The sequence below is a fragment of the Alosa pseudoharengus genome, unplaced genomic scaffold (genome assembly GCF_046254945.1).
Source record: "Alosa pseudoharengus isolate Yale_2024_CS ecotype anadromous, Long Island Sound unplaced genomic scaffold, YU_APseudo_1.1 YU_APseudo_1.1_scf_23, whole genome shotgun sequence".
Lineage (NCBI taxonomy): Eukaryota > Metazoa > Chordata > Actinopteri > Clupeiformes > Clupeidae > Alosa > Alosa pseudoharengus.
In genome coordinates, this window is record NW_027468685.1 from 24,952,827 (window position 1) to 24,967,826 (window position 15,000).

At 44.6% G+C, this 15,000-nt stretch overlaps 2 protein-coding genes across 3 annotated transcripts in view; one reads left to right on the forward strand and one right to left on the reverse strand.

Annotated features, from left to right (window-relative positions):
* The window catches only part of slc25a13 (solute carrier family 25 member 13), a 43,786-nt gene extending 37,714 nt beyond the window's left edge, over positions 1-6,072 (forward strand). The window contains exons 15-18 of the mRNA XM_076301019.1: positions 1,617-1,755; positions 3,999-4,157; positions 4,504-4,594; positions 5,832-6,072. Coding sequence (XP_076157134.1) covers positions 1,617-1,755; positions 3,999-4,157; positions 4,504-4,594; positions 5,832-6,018 — 576 coding nt within the window. The 3' untranslated portion in view covers positions 6,019-6,072. The remainder of the gene's footprint in view (positions 1-1,616; positions 1,756-3,998; positions 4,158-4,503; positions 4,595-5,831) is intronic.
* A 1,222-nt stretch (positions 6,073-7,294) lies between these two features.
* Positions 7,295-15,000, reverse strand: part of dync1i1a (dynein cytoplasmic 1 intermediate chain 1a) — a 76,415-nt gene continuing 68,709 nt past the window's right edge. For both annotated transcript variants that reach the window (XM_076302128.1, XM_076302127.1), the window contains 2 exons: positions 14,492-14,617; positions 7,295-8,422 (listed from right to left, as the gene is read on the reverse strand). In XM_076302128.1, the coding sequence (XP_076158243.1) occupies positions 8,312-8,422; positions 14,492-14,617 (237 nt within the window). In that variant the 3' untranslated portion in view covers positions 7,295-8,311. The remainder of the gene's footprint in view (positions 8,423-14,491; positions 14,618-15,000) is intronic.

Genomic DNA, 15,000 nt, shown 5'->3' on the forward strand with positions numbered 1-15,000 from the left:
ATGCCAACATCCACACAAAGAGCATTTAAACACAAACATATTTCTAATGCATCCACAGACACTCATACACACTCATGGGGTGGACATGAACACACACACACACACACACACACACACACACACACGCACACACACGCCGCAGGGTTTTTCCCACCGTTGGGCCCACTGCGGAGCCTGTGCCAGGCAGAGGCTTGAGGAGGCGGCTGGGTCGGGGCCTGGTGCTCCTGGGGGCCGATGCTTATCTGCGGCCCCTCCAGCAGGCTACCTGCCAGGGAGGGGGCCGAGCCAGCGACCCAGGGAGGGAGAGTGGGAGGCTGGAGGGGGGGGTGGAGGGTGGGTAAGCCACTGAGCGCTGGGAGAGCCCTGGAGGAGGGAGCGTTTCGGAAAGGGCTCCAGAGGGGCTACAGCTCCACCTGCCAGGTATCTGTGCACCGGCACCTGAGAGAGGGTCCCCCCCCCCACACACACACACACACAAGTTTAAGCTGAGGCTGGTCCCAGACACTCCCAGCTGGGCCCGACGCCACAGTGGAGGGGAGTGAGTGGGACCCACACACACACACACACACACACACACACACACACACACACACACACACACACTACACTACCCCTCCCTACCCACACCCACATCCTCTACCCACCAAGCCCCTTCTCTTTGGCTGGCGACAGGCCAGTTGGTAGAGTGCGAGGAAACCCAATCTGGTTGAAGATACAGGCTTTATTTACGATGAAAGAGTGAAGCAATCTTCCCTGCCCGCTCCTCCTCCCCCTCTCCTTCTTCCCCCTCCCTCCTCTTTCGGTCTCAATAGTGGGTTGATCAAAATAAATCCTTTATTTTCAAAATGTCATGATACATTATAGATATTGCTGGTGGCTACCAAGCCTAGCACCGCTAACGGTATTATTTTCTTCCTTCGGAGCCAAGACTTGATTCAGAGCTAATGTTAGCGTTAGCTGAACACTCAGTGTTGGTCTACTTTATGAGGTCTAAGTCTAGTCCCATCTGACTTAAAATACTTGATCCTTGCCCAGCAATCACATCCTCAAAGCCCTGAACCCTGATCCTTATAAGGCCCTAAGAACAGAATTTCCATATATGGACAGTGCATGCCTGATATTAGTCAGTGTGCCAGTCACACTCAGCCCCACTGCTCAGAGATGGAAAACTGAGCAGTTAAACTTATTTTTCTTTTCTTTACTTTTCTTTTCTTTTTCTCTTTAAAATGGTGATTATTGTTGTCACATTGCAAAAGTTAATTTGCTTGTTGATTATATATACCACATAGGAAATAGCAGGGTGTAGTAGGGATTGGTTGTTCAATGACTTTTCTGGTTCCAGAATGCCATGTTGAAGTGTGCATTTAAGTCAAGTGAAGTTGTTTAGTATGCTCAGGAACGCTTGTCTGGAAGATTCAAATTTGAACCAGTACACAGTGGACAAGGGTGAGGGATTGAAACAGTGAAACAGGGATTGAACAGTGCTTTATTGACTACTTTCATCCATTTTCCCCCTTCATAGATTGTATGTCACACTCTCCTTCTGTGTTCCTATTCTCATCTCATCTCTCTCTCTCTCTCACTCTCTCTCTATGTCTCTCTCTTCCTTCTCTCAGGGCGCAAAGGCCTGCTTCCTGCGCGACATCCCCTTCTCGGCCATCTACTTCCCGTGCTACGCTCACACCAAGGCGTCGTTCGCCGACGAGGACGGCCGCGTGGGGCCCAGCAGGATGCTGCTCGCCGGGGCACTGGCGGGTAAGCCGCCGGCACCAAACCCCCAGCTCCCTCTCCCCCACCACCACCACCACCACCACCACCACCACCACCCACCCTCCAGTAGCCACGCCACCACTGGCTCCACTGCGGTCGGCTCTAATTAGAGTGCTCAGTGAGTCGCTGCTCGGGAGTTTTGAAGTGTGCGCAAGGCAGCTGCCAAGAGGTCGAGAAATTTTTCCACTGTTAATATATAAGGGGCTGGCAAGCGGCCTTTCTCTCTCTCTCTTTCGCTGTCTCTCTCTCACTCTCTCTCTCTCTCTTTCTCTCTCTCTTCTCTCTCTCCGTCCCTCCCCTGACTGCGGAGAGAGTGTTAAAGAAGATTAAAAAAAACTCTAAAGCACACCAGCACTGCAAGAGCAATAAACAGATCTCCTCCGCAATACTGGTGACTGGCAGCCAAAAAAACATTTTTTTCAAACATCGAAATTCTTTTTTTTTTTTTTTTACAAGTCCCCCTTTTCCTCCCGGTATATAAAATATGATCTTGATCGAATGTTGTTTTTAATATTTGACTTTAGTGGTTTATCTTAAAGAAAACACAGTTTTTAAAAGTCGACAGCTGCAGCCAAGCCAGCATGGTTTGGAGCGCCACTTGAAAAGAGACTGAATATTTATCCCTAATCCCTTTTTTCCCTGATAGATGTGTCGGTATTGCCATTCTCTCCCCATTCAGCCCACTTGGCGACTTGGATCGGCGGCCGCGGCGCTTACATGGAAAAGACATATAAAAGCCACCGGCGCGAGCGGTCCGGCGCTCCCCACAGTTCATATTTTTCTTTTTTTTTTTCTCTCCTGGGTGATCTGGTTTTCGGCTCGAAGCTCCCCCATCACTCGTAGCGTTTATCACTCACACCCTCATTAATCAGTGGTCAGGAGCAAACAGGCAATTATGGATCTACAGTCGACTCAGGAAATTGAATTATGCGCTCGATTTATTCAGTTTATTTCATAATTTATTTATTTTAACCCGGTAGGAGCAGCGATGTGACACATATGTCCTCCTGTGCTCTTTTGATGGTGGATCCAGCGATGGAAGTGTTTCTGACTTAAGATTATGCTTGGCACACACATTGTACTGTAAAGCTTTTTCTGGATTTTTTTTTTTTTGTTTTTTTTTTTGAGGAGATGCTTTTAAATAAATGCCATAGGGTTTAATGGGCTGAAGGGTGTATTTAAGTTAACATGGGGCCCTCAGTCTTTGGCTGGTCTGAGCCTGCTGATGGACATGCACACGCTGCCTGTGCCGTTCCTCCACGGAGCCAGTTCTCCCAGTACAACCTCAAACACTTAGGCTATGTATAAACAACTCAACTAGAGGGTAAGAAGTGAAAGAAAGTAAGTAAGAAAGAAAGAAATGAAATAGGAAAGAAAGAAGGGTAGAAAAAGAGAAAGAAAAACAGACCGAATAGAAAGTGTGGTTAGAAGTTAGTGTATTGTTTGAGTATTGTAACATAGTAGTGTGTGTCTGTGTTGGTGGTTGTGGGTGTATGCGTGTGGGTGGGTGGGGGGTCGGTGTGTTTGTATGTCTGAGCTGAAGTAGATTTCTTCATGAAGTGAAATAAATGACTTGCCGTCCACTCTGAAGAGGCCTGTAATGCTAATGAATCTCCTTGGCTGAGAAAAAAAAAAAGCACTCAATGATTGAGGCCATTCAGGGCTGAAGTGCTGGCAGTAGCGGTGTGGCTCAGACTTCATGGCCTTCGGTCAACACGAAGCATACGCACCTTCATCACGCCTCATTGTCCGAAACGGCCCCCAGACACTTTCCAAACACAGGTGATGGGAGCGAGGATAGCACATTGCACCTGAGGATAGCACATTGCACCTGATGTTCGTGTCTGTGTAGTTAACATAGCCATGTGACCTCTGGCATGCATTCGTCTCTGAGACAAAGGTCAAAGTCGTCTCCTTTGTGTTGAAGTGTGGCTATCTTAAGGGGTGGGGGGGGGGAAACGGCACCTGGGAAAAGTTAGTTTTGCATGTACTCCAATAGAGAAGACCAATTACATATGCACTATAAGGTGTACATACAGTACTGTATGTGGGTGAAATTATTTTAAGATGTTAAAAAAACGCTGAGCGCTGGTGAATGTTTGTGTTTGTGCACTGGCTGAAGTACATGCGACCGCTGAGCTAATTCCCAGGCAACCACGCTGGCAAGGCTTTCGTTTGCACTCCGGTCGTCTTAACCTCCGCTAATGTGCCCCTGTTCGTACCCATAGGCATGCCTGCCGCATCCCTGGTGACCCCAGCAGATGTTATCAAGACCCGACTACAAGTGGCTGCCCGCGCGGGCCAGACCACTTACAGTGGAGTCATTGACTGCTTCTGGAAGATTCTACATGAAGAGGGCCCTCGTGCCCTCTGGAAAGGAGCCTCAGGTAAAGAGCGCCAATGAACATTAAAGAATTCTGGGACTGCCCTCAGTGGAGCATTGTCTTTCAGTAGAATAGCGGTTTCAGGACTCAGAGTTCTTTTCTTGAGTTCACTTTAGAATTCTTATGAGAAGTTAGTCACAACTTCTCATCTAGTTTCAGTAGACTTTTATTTAGCCTGAGTTAGGTGAAGTATCACCTGTGCATTATGTCACTTGCTCGTAAGCATCTGTTAAGGTTTTTCAAGGTGAGACTTGACCTGATTTAGGCCACGTGATTAAAGGCTCGGTCTGATTGCAGCCGTCTCGTTCTGAAACGCCGCTAATTGAGAGTAATTGATTTCGCCCTCCAGCTCGAGTGTTCCGATCCTCACCTCAGTTCGGAGTCACACTGGTGACCTACGAGCTCCTGCAGCGCTGGCTCTACGTCGACTTTGGGGGACAGTAAGTTTTCACTTCACACGGCTTTGCTCATTCGTGTATTATTTTTCTGTGTGTGTTTGTGTGTGCCTATTGGTGCTTTTTTTTTTAAAGTTTTGTTATAGATTGATTTAGATTTTTGTAAGTTTAAGATGGACGGAAAACAGCACACAATGAACTAGTGGTTTCCCGAAGCCTGACAAAAAGGTCACACCAGAGTGTGGCCTGATGGGTGTCTCCGCTGAAAAGGACTTAAAGGTCACTCCAGAGCCCTTCTCTGTCGTCAGCCATTGCATGGGGAGTAAGTGGCAAAGCCCCCCCCTCTTCCTTTTCAAGCTGTGGGGAAAACTGATTTGAAAGCTTTTTGTGGCCGCCTCTCTCGCTAGAAAGATTTAGAATTACCACAAGACCAGATGATATTTAAAAAAAAAAACGGTTAGCTGACAACTCAGCCCATCCTTTGAGGAATGGATGTGACATTTCGTTCGAATAAATTCACATTCTCGAGGAGGGGGACATAGCTCTGTGGCTCAGTGATTTGGGGCAGAAAGAAAAGAGTTTGACAGCTGCTTTTTCCTGCTATTTTAGAGGTGCTATGACCTCATATTCCCATGGAGACCAAGTCTTTACCTCAGATGCCTCCCAAAAAAAAAGAGAAAGAAAATCTAGTGTAATAGAAGGACACCTAGTTAGTTAGGTGCAGTCTGTTTATAAAATTTCCTCCACAGAGTCCCTCTTGCATATATGTCCTTAGTCAGAACTGCTGGTACTGCTGGTTGGAAACCTCTGGAAGGTATTTGGCACCCAGGGCCCATCAAGTACATGCATCATGACTGTTAACCAAAGAATTTGGTTGGGATACCACTTCTTCTCCTCAGCTCCCATATGACATATACAAGCTGAGCTAAAACGAGGCTCGGAGGGCCTGAAAATAGGATTCCCGTCGTCCCTCCTGGAAGCGTTTCACAGAGAGAGGCATAAAACCATTGTGGGCTATCCATTTATTTCTGTCTCCGTTGCTCAAAGGAAAATATTGGTCTTTCTCGCTCCCCTACCTCCTTTTTGCGATTTCAATATTCGATTAAGTTGTTTATTTTTAGTGTGTGAGGCACTAAGTCTTTCTTCCATTTTATTCCATTCCTCTTTACTCCACCTCCTTTTCCCCTGTCTCAACCTCTCTCTTTTTCTCTTTCACTTTCTCTCTCTGTCTTACCCCCTTTTTTCTCTCTCCCTCCTCTCTGTCTCTCTTTCCGCACCGCAGAAAGCCGCCTGGCTTAGAGCCTCCTCCCAAGTCTCGCATCAGCCTGCCGGCGCCCAATCCCGACCACATTGGTGGTTTCAGGTTGGCTGTGGCCACGTTTGCTGGCATCGAGAGCAAGTTCGGCCTGCATCTGCCACGCTTCAGCGTGCCCGTCCCTCCGGACTTCTCCTCCTGCGGGCACCCCTGAAGCTCCGCAGGCCTGCCTGTGGGGGGCGCCACTGGGCACTCCAGCCCCCAGATCATCGACCCCCCCCCCCCCCAAAAAAAAAACAAAACAAAACAAAAACTCTCTGCCCGTCTCTCTTTTCGCCAGGGACAGCGTCACACTAAACCATCATTTTACGTGCCGCTGTACTAAAAGCAACAACAAAAAAGGAGAATCATAGCTTTCTGAAAGTCAAAACAAAAAGGGATGTGTGCACTCAAAAGAACATTCTAGACATTTCTGATCTTCTGCGTCCAACCATAAGACTGTTTAAGACTGTTTCCTCAAGCCCAAAGCAATCCCAAAGGTCATTTATATAGTTGTTCCAGTAGGATACTCTCGTCAGTGCTTATTCTGGAGATCCTAAGATGTATACTTTTAAGAGTTGTGTGTTATTGTGGACTAATATAAATGGTTATAGGATTTACATATTAATCATATGTATTTTTGTATGTCAGTGAACAGATTATTTTTACATCACTGACAGTGACAGCTACTACACGGCCCACAATTTATCTGCTTATCATTGATGGACTGTATGTCGATTATCTAACTGTAAACACTGAACGAGCCTATGTCAATGGGCCCCATTGGGACACACAAATTATATATTTTAATGCAATAAGAGACTCCATGAGTTTAAAAATAGCTTAAGTATATCAGGATATTGATATCAGATTGAAGAAATGTATTTTTGTAAAGTTAGTCAAGAACCTGACCTTTTATGTTTACTTGTTGTTGTATGCCCCGAAACTACCTAGCAATAGAAGCACTTACTTAGCACACTGCCTATGGAATGTGTTATAAACATGGTAGACGCACTATAACATATAAAACGTATAACCGTGAAGACAAAACAGATAAACAAAACAGCACTTGAATATCATGTCGTTTTCAGTGTCCACCCACCACTCATGCAGACGACATGAGGATGGGACGGAAGCTGTTAGCATTTCTGTAGTGTCACACGGTTTGAGACGCGTCTCTGACGCTGCACTAAAGTGTAACACTACGGTTTGGTACCCTCAGCTTTTTGGAGTGAAGATAATAAATGGATGTAAATTGTAGAATGTACTAGTGTGTAAGGAGTTTGTGCCTTACTGTAAGTACGGCAGCAATATATGTATATGTATGTATTCATGCAGTGTGTTTAATAAAAATAAACACAAAGTGAGGCTTCTTCTTTTAGGGAAGGGTTGGGATTGGGGTTTGCCATATTTTATTGGCAGTAACTTACAGGGTAGCAGTGGATCACATATTGCACTTAGTCCATCATCACACCATTTCACAGTTTGTTTTTCAAACAAAATGACAAAAAGAATATAAGTTAACAACGTTCCTCACACAGAAGAAATTCAGGAAACTTTATTTGGCTCCCTGATTTAGCTTAAGACGACAGTTAGCTATTAGCCACTTAGCAAGGTCAATGCAGTGCCCGTTTCTTGCACTGACAATACAGCATTTTAGGATTAACATCAAAAGCATGTCTAAATACCAGAGTACATAGTAGTCCTGCGTAGTATCTGTTGCTCTGTGTGATTGGACCATGCAGACAGAGAGAGATGCACACAACGCAAGCAACGAGAACATAAGATAAAACACTGCCGTTCGAGCCACATTTCATTTGCTTCGCTCGACAAACATGCTACTTCACTCCCTCCACGTCTCTACAACAATGTGGCTACCACATGACAATGTTAAGTAAACACGTAAAGCCATTTTCTGTGGCATTAAAAACAGTACAAATAAATAAACAACTAATAAAATTGTACATGGTTGTTTGGATGAATGCCAAAGCTTCACGGCTGAAAAACATAAAGTCAACATTTTTTTGGCCTGAGCTGATACTCTGCTTCCGAATGCAGTTAAGTTCCATTAGCATTTGGCAAATGAAACAAACAAATCAATAAATCAAGCCAATAAATAGTTGATTTCGGTTAGTGATTTAAATGCAGCCAGGAAACACCAGTGGTGGCCCAGCATGTAACCTTTAAATGAACTGACACAGCACAGTAGGACAACAGAGACTACAGTAAGCTCTTGCAGCTTCTCCTTATTCCGAATGTTCAATCATATCTGGAGAGAGCAAAGGAAAAGTAGTGAAGACAACACACACGCACGCACACACACACACACACACACACGCACACACAGATATACACACACACACATGTGGACCAGGTGCTGGGGGAATTCTGTAGCACGACATCAAGAGAACAGAGAGCGGTGTTTGTGGGGCAGAGAGGGACGTCCGTGGTGGCAGCGCTGCCTGCACTTACGACGCCAACTCCGCCGGGTCCTCCTCCTCTCCGTCCGCCCTGTTGGCACGGATCTCCACCAGCGTGCGGGCAAAGCGCGCCCAGTCCTCGCTATGTGGCGCCGCCGTCTGAAAGGAGAAAAAAAGTAAACGAAGAAGAGAGAGAAAAAAATGAATGACAAACAAAGACATGGCTCGTCAGACTCGTCGGCCACACGAGAGACACTGGCGAAGATTCACTTTCATCGCTGCGTATCTGATACCGGAAAGAGTTTGTGGGGGAGGTGAGGAAGAGCAGAGAGAGGGAAGAAGAAAGAAGAAGAACACAAAGACAAGAAAGTGACCGCACGCGCTTGATTCAAAATAGAACAATGCACCCTGCGGCTCCCAGAATCCACCCACCCCCCAACACACACACACACACACACACACACACACACACACACACACTGGGGTGGGAGAAGAGTGTGTCTGCCCCCAGTGTGTGTGTGTGCTCCTTGAGTTACACACACACACACACACACACACACACACACACACACACACACACGGGTTGTGCGTACAAGTGTTTATCGTGTCAGTTTCCAGCGCGCGGCACGGGGAGAGTTTACAGGGGAGCACGGCGTGGCGTCTCACTCTGAAAGTCAAATGAGGGGAAGCAGGACGCCTGCCTGCCACCCAGACGGCGACCGCACGGCGCGCGGTATAATTAAACAGCAGTGGCGCGGAGGGAGAGGCGGGAGGTGGAGACGAGCGTCAGCCGTCTCGCTCCCTCTCAACCAGACCCACCCAGGGCTTTTAAGAGCCCGATGGGGGGGCGTCCTCAAACATCACCAATACTCAGAAGTACATCACCAGAGCCATTCAGACATGCCAGGGGAGAAACCATCATCCCAATAGATCTCAAGTGCCAGGTAAGAGTTAGGTGTCGTATGTTTCATTAGAAAGTATTTATTTGTTTTAATTATTCATTTTATTAATAAAGGCAAACGTGTCTCACGTTGCATGTCCTTTATATAGCATAACAATATATATATATATATATATATATATATATATATATATATATATATATATATATATATATATATGTATATATATATATACACACACACATACATTCCTACATACATACAACGAATAAACAATAAATATTATTAACTTCCCATACTCAATGTTACATGCTACTGCAACCCTAACCTCAAGAGCATTTTATCACAACATGTCTCAATATTAAAATACACTTAACGTAATCATTGAGTATGTAACACCAAAAGTCAGTTAACATTAAGCATTCCTAAAAAGTAACTTTTAAGACCATAAAAAGAGAAAACGGCATGTGCTTGTCATCTCTTAGCCAGCTTGTACCAAACTGAAAAGCTGGACATGCATGGCTTGCATTCACAGAGTGGGGAAAAAATGTCGAAAACTACAATGTGACCATATGCCGCCTGATTCATGTCCAGAGAAAACACAGAGTAGCTCTCCAAAGCAAATATTTAACGTAGTGCACTAAATATAACACAAAAGGACCTTGGTGGTTGACAGAAGTGGGTACTTAGGTCTTAAAGCACCACGGCTGCCCTCAACATCTCCTTCCTTTGGTGATGTCAGATGAACAGAATACATTTCTCTCTCTCTCTCTCTCTCTCGCTTACCCTCCCCCATTTTATGGGGAGCTTCTGGTAAATAAAGCCCCTCTTGGTCGAGATGTAAAACCCTTCAAGTTCACTGACTTTATTGATGGACCCGCCATTATCATCCACCCCTCGAGAGACCACACGTAAAACCCCACGCGCTCTCCAATTACCACACTGTGGCCGGCTAAAATTAGATGGATTCCCCACACACAACACACACATATACACATACACAGATATACACACAAACACTCATAGTGTATATACAGTATATATAAACACACACACATATACACACCACATACACTCCAAACACATACCCACACACACACACAATACACACAAGCTGGGACCAGAAAAGGCTGAAGGGCTTATGGCAAACATAGGAGCTGTGGAGGTTGCCCACCCTGCTTTGGTGGTCGGATCATGTGGAGGCTGTTTGAAACAAGGAATTAGAAGGGGGCAAGGAAGGAGTAAGAAATCAAACCCTCAGCTGGCGAGGCAATGCAGAGGAGTGGGTAAACAGTGGTGGAGGTGGAGACAAACACTAGTTGAGCTCGCCACTGTCCCAGCAGAGCTTCCATTGCTGGGTTTTTAATTCTTAAGGGCTTCCTCTATAGCAGGGGTCCCTAACCTTTTATGTACCATGGACCGGTTTGATTACCCTTTTTTTTTTCACGGACCGGGGGGAGGGGGGGTTGGGGGTTCCATGTTCCATATGTGTTGTGCATGCATTACTTGAAAATAACTAGCTCCAGTTATGTATGAACAGTGAAGGTAAGGAACTCTTAAAAATGTGAAAAACGTGAACATGAAGTGAAAATTGAACAATATGAACTATGAAAATTGAACAACTGGAAGCTACATCTATCAAGTGTGAACATGTTTAACAAAATATGGGAACAAAACATGGGAACTAAACGTGCATTATGAATATAATCAGTGGGAGCCCTGTGCTTGTTTCCCTGCAACAAGAAGGTTCCATTTGGGAGTGATGGAAGACAGTGACACCCTCAGTGTGTTTGAAATGTCCAGTCGATTGCGCAATTTGGTCTTAGTTGCAGTCATTGCAGAAAACCCGGCCTCGCATAGATACGTGGTGGGAAATGGTAGCAAAGTTTTCAGCGCTTTTACGACTATCTCGGGATATTCTGCTTTGGTTTTGATCCAAAAACCCGCCAGAGAGGTTTCCTCATACACACTCTTAAGACCACCGTCATTTGCAATTTCGATCAACTGCTCTGACAAGTTAGGACTATTCGGGATATTGACAAATGGGTTGCGGACCCACTCATTGGTTTGCCGTGGATCTTTGGAGGATGGGAAGTAGCCTAACGCTCAAACTCATTTGAAAGTGCAACAAGGTGATCGCGCACCAGCTGCGAGAGAAAGGGCCCTGCCTCAGTCTCTCCCAAAACCCCCACTACTGTTTGGAACATATCAAATACACCCCGTCCCCATTCGTCCCCACAAATCAAATCAAGCTTGGCTTTAAATGCAGCGACTTTATCTGCCAGTTTAAAGACAGTCGTCATTCTCCCCTAGAGTGACAGGTTGAGGTCATTAAGCAACTCGAATATGCCACACAGGTAAGCGAGTTCTGCAGCGGCTCTTGAAACTCAAACACTCTGGCCAGTGACCTGCTAAAGATGCTTGTTTTTGTTGCTCATTCTAGCAGTTTAGCTAACTTCGTGTGACACTACCGTTCGCCAAGAACCATGGTTCGAATTACTGGGGGTATTGGGGGGGTCCGACCCCCCTAGATGAGACTTGGACCCTCCCAAAAGGAATGAAAATAATAGTTTGGGGGGTACTGAAAAAATATAATAAAATGTAATGTTATCCAATATTGCATGTAATATTGCAGTATTTCCATCACATACCAACAATTCAGGATATAATCTAATGCAATACGATGTTCAAACCCTCACCCCCATTGGACTGTACCATTTCTCTGGTACGTTTAGACAGTGTTCTTTGCTATGATATAATACTAACGAATTAAAACAAATGCACAGAGCTGCAAAAGGTATATGGGTTTACAAGCGGTATGGGTTAACAAGCGGTAGCCATACATTTGTCTAATATTTCACTGCCTTTGCAATATAGTGATAGCCAACCTTTGAAAACCATTGAGCAGCAAGATCGCTATGGTTTAACTGGAGGACTCCCTTCTACTCAGCGGCCAAGACCATCGCTGCTGCATAACTTAAAAAACATTAGGCCTACAATCACACGCCATGTGAGGAGTTCCATAGATATAGGCTACTGATCAGGCGATTTAGCAGACTAATCAGGCTATTTATCATTTTGTGCAATTTCATTCTTATTGTCTTAACAAAAGGGAATATGCACTAGAATATTCAGGGAATTTTGCATGTACTGTAGATTAGTGGTTCTCAACCTTTTTTAACCAAATGCGCATACACCCATAATTGCAACGTTACCTGCAGTTTGTTTGAAACGCTACGTGAACATATAAGAATTCAATTGGACTTGTCAATTGGACTTGTCTTTCCTTGTTTGGCATTATTAAAGATTCGTCTGTCATAAAAGCGTATTCCTGCAAATGTTTTGTGATATAAACTGCGCACAATGCACTAGGCTATCTATACTACATTGTATGAAATGCCTAGGGTAAACAATGTGAATGTATTTGTATTCCAACCATGAACAAAAGTCGAACAAGTCATTTTTTTCATTTACTTGATGTTTTGTACAGTAGGCTTAGGCTATCCAAGTAAAACAAATCAAATGAACCTAAGGCAGGCCTTGTATTAGGCTAGGTGAACTTGACTATTAAACAGGAGACTTTCTGTAGCCCATCTGTAAACAATTCTGGGTTTTAAATTTAAGTTGTATGTTTGCCATTTCTGTGCTACTGGTCTGTATGCAATGTATCCATGTTTGCAATGCACTGCTATACCAAAAACTGTGGCGCGCAACTTTACGCACGGGGCGCACCTTGAAACAGTGTTTACCCCTGCCCGAATTCAACCCTTCCCATAATGTGTAGGGTGCATTGTGCTTGCTAGTATGATTAGTTTCTTTTACCTTGTTGGTCAGCCAGCCACGGTCATATGACCTTTATTTCGAAGGAAAATTGACTGTGAACCATAAGTGTGAAATCATGTGTAAGCCTATTTATTATACGGCTCTTCACAATGCTAGTAGAACGCTCCATTGACTTGAATGGGATTTCCCAAAGTTCTAGCGGTAAGATATATCATGTAATTACCGCTGCAAACATATAATTACCGCTGTCAATGGCAACGGGTTTGGTGCTTACGATACGTCTTTCATATCACTACGCAAGGACTGGAACTTCATTCAAACGTGAAAGCAGACGGTTGATCAGCTGTGTTCTAAAGAATGTTTGATTCAAGTTCAGCAGCGTGTGTTGTTGCGAACTATTTGTTTCTCAGCAAATGCCACGATGAACGGTAACAAATAGGCTAGGTTATGTAGGCTAAAGTCATATCGTGGGGAGTTTATTATTTCGTTTTGGCAAGTAGCTGTATAATAAGCGGGATAATGTATAGAACACCGGTCATTACTGTGAAAATAAGTCCCTTCAGGGCGGAACAAGACCCGTCCGCTGCGCGTCGGGGTCCGGTTCGCCCTGTCGGGACTTATTTTCCCAGTAATGACCGGCGTTCTATACATTATCCCTTACATAAAATGGAGAGTGACGTCAAAGCTCACGCGGTATAATTCGAACACTGCCAAGAACTGATCAAGTGAAGTGAGCTGACCTGAGGCTGCGCAGCGCTGAAGGCAATATGTAAAGTGTTGAAGGCGGGACAGACAGACGTAAGAAAATAGAGCTTGCAACATGCAACCATGCGTGCAATCAAACAACTGCATATAGGCCTATGCCATGTAAAAACGTGACATTATTGCGAATTAAATTGAGTTTAGTTTGCATGCATTTTTTTTTAAACTCATGTCGTAGGCTACGGCCCGGTTAGGAATGTCCCGGTGGTTGGGGACCGCTGCTCTATAGGACTTGATAATATATATGATGCATGCTGTCTTTTTAACAGTCAAGATTCTAAACATTTTATTTCCAGTTTGGACCTTAGGAGTATAGTTTTGTCGACATTTTCCAGGCATTTTCAAAAAGCTTTCCTCTGTGGTTTATTTTCAGTGAGTTGTTAAGTTCCGAATGGCGATGAACTCATCAACAAAGAGTGGTTAAAAAGGAAAGAGAGAAATTGACAGGAAGACAGGAAGTTCTGTGAATAGTAGCGGAGATGCAGTAATCACAATAGAAATGTCAATGTGAATAAAGGCCATCATCCAAGCAGACATCTGAATGCAGAAACAAGTAGTGATTCCAGCTGATGAGGATGTGGTCAGATTTGAAACATTCTTGGTTGTTATAGTTACCATTCAAAAGAGGATTGATATGGAACGGTGATCAAACTTTTTCTTTACCAGATCTACTTCATTGGGGATATACAGAATTTATAGCCACCTTGTCAGCCAATCAGAAAATAGAATTTCTTGTCTCCGGGGGATATGGAATTCTAACATACTGCCTTGCATCCCTTACCTCTCCAACATCGTAGATCCACACTCGGCCTTCTGAGTCGCCCACTGCCACCTCCTTGCCACCCGATGCCCATCGGACCCGGTTGAGGGCGGGCGCTCCCTCCACGGTCACACTCGCAGTGGGTACCTGAGTGAGAGAGATAGCCAGTGGCTTGGTCAATAGTAGGCAATGGATAAAAGACACCTTCAGTATCATTAGATCAAAATCTGCCAATAGACTATAATATCACCATTCTCTGACATTAGAGTTGGAAGATGAAATGGTCAAACATTGGTTAAGGATACAAGATACGTTCACCATAAATGAAGATCTATATCTGCCAATATGGCACACCTCACCATTCCATGATATTCGTAAGATCAACACTGCATTAGTATCCAAGTTACAGCCATGTAGTTCTATGTAGCTCAATGCTAATGCTAATTAACAGGTGAACACTCAAGTGAAGTGTTGACCATATCAACAACAAGAGGAGTAGCTGAGAATAGTTGGCAGTCCTAAGCTCTCTT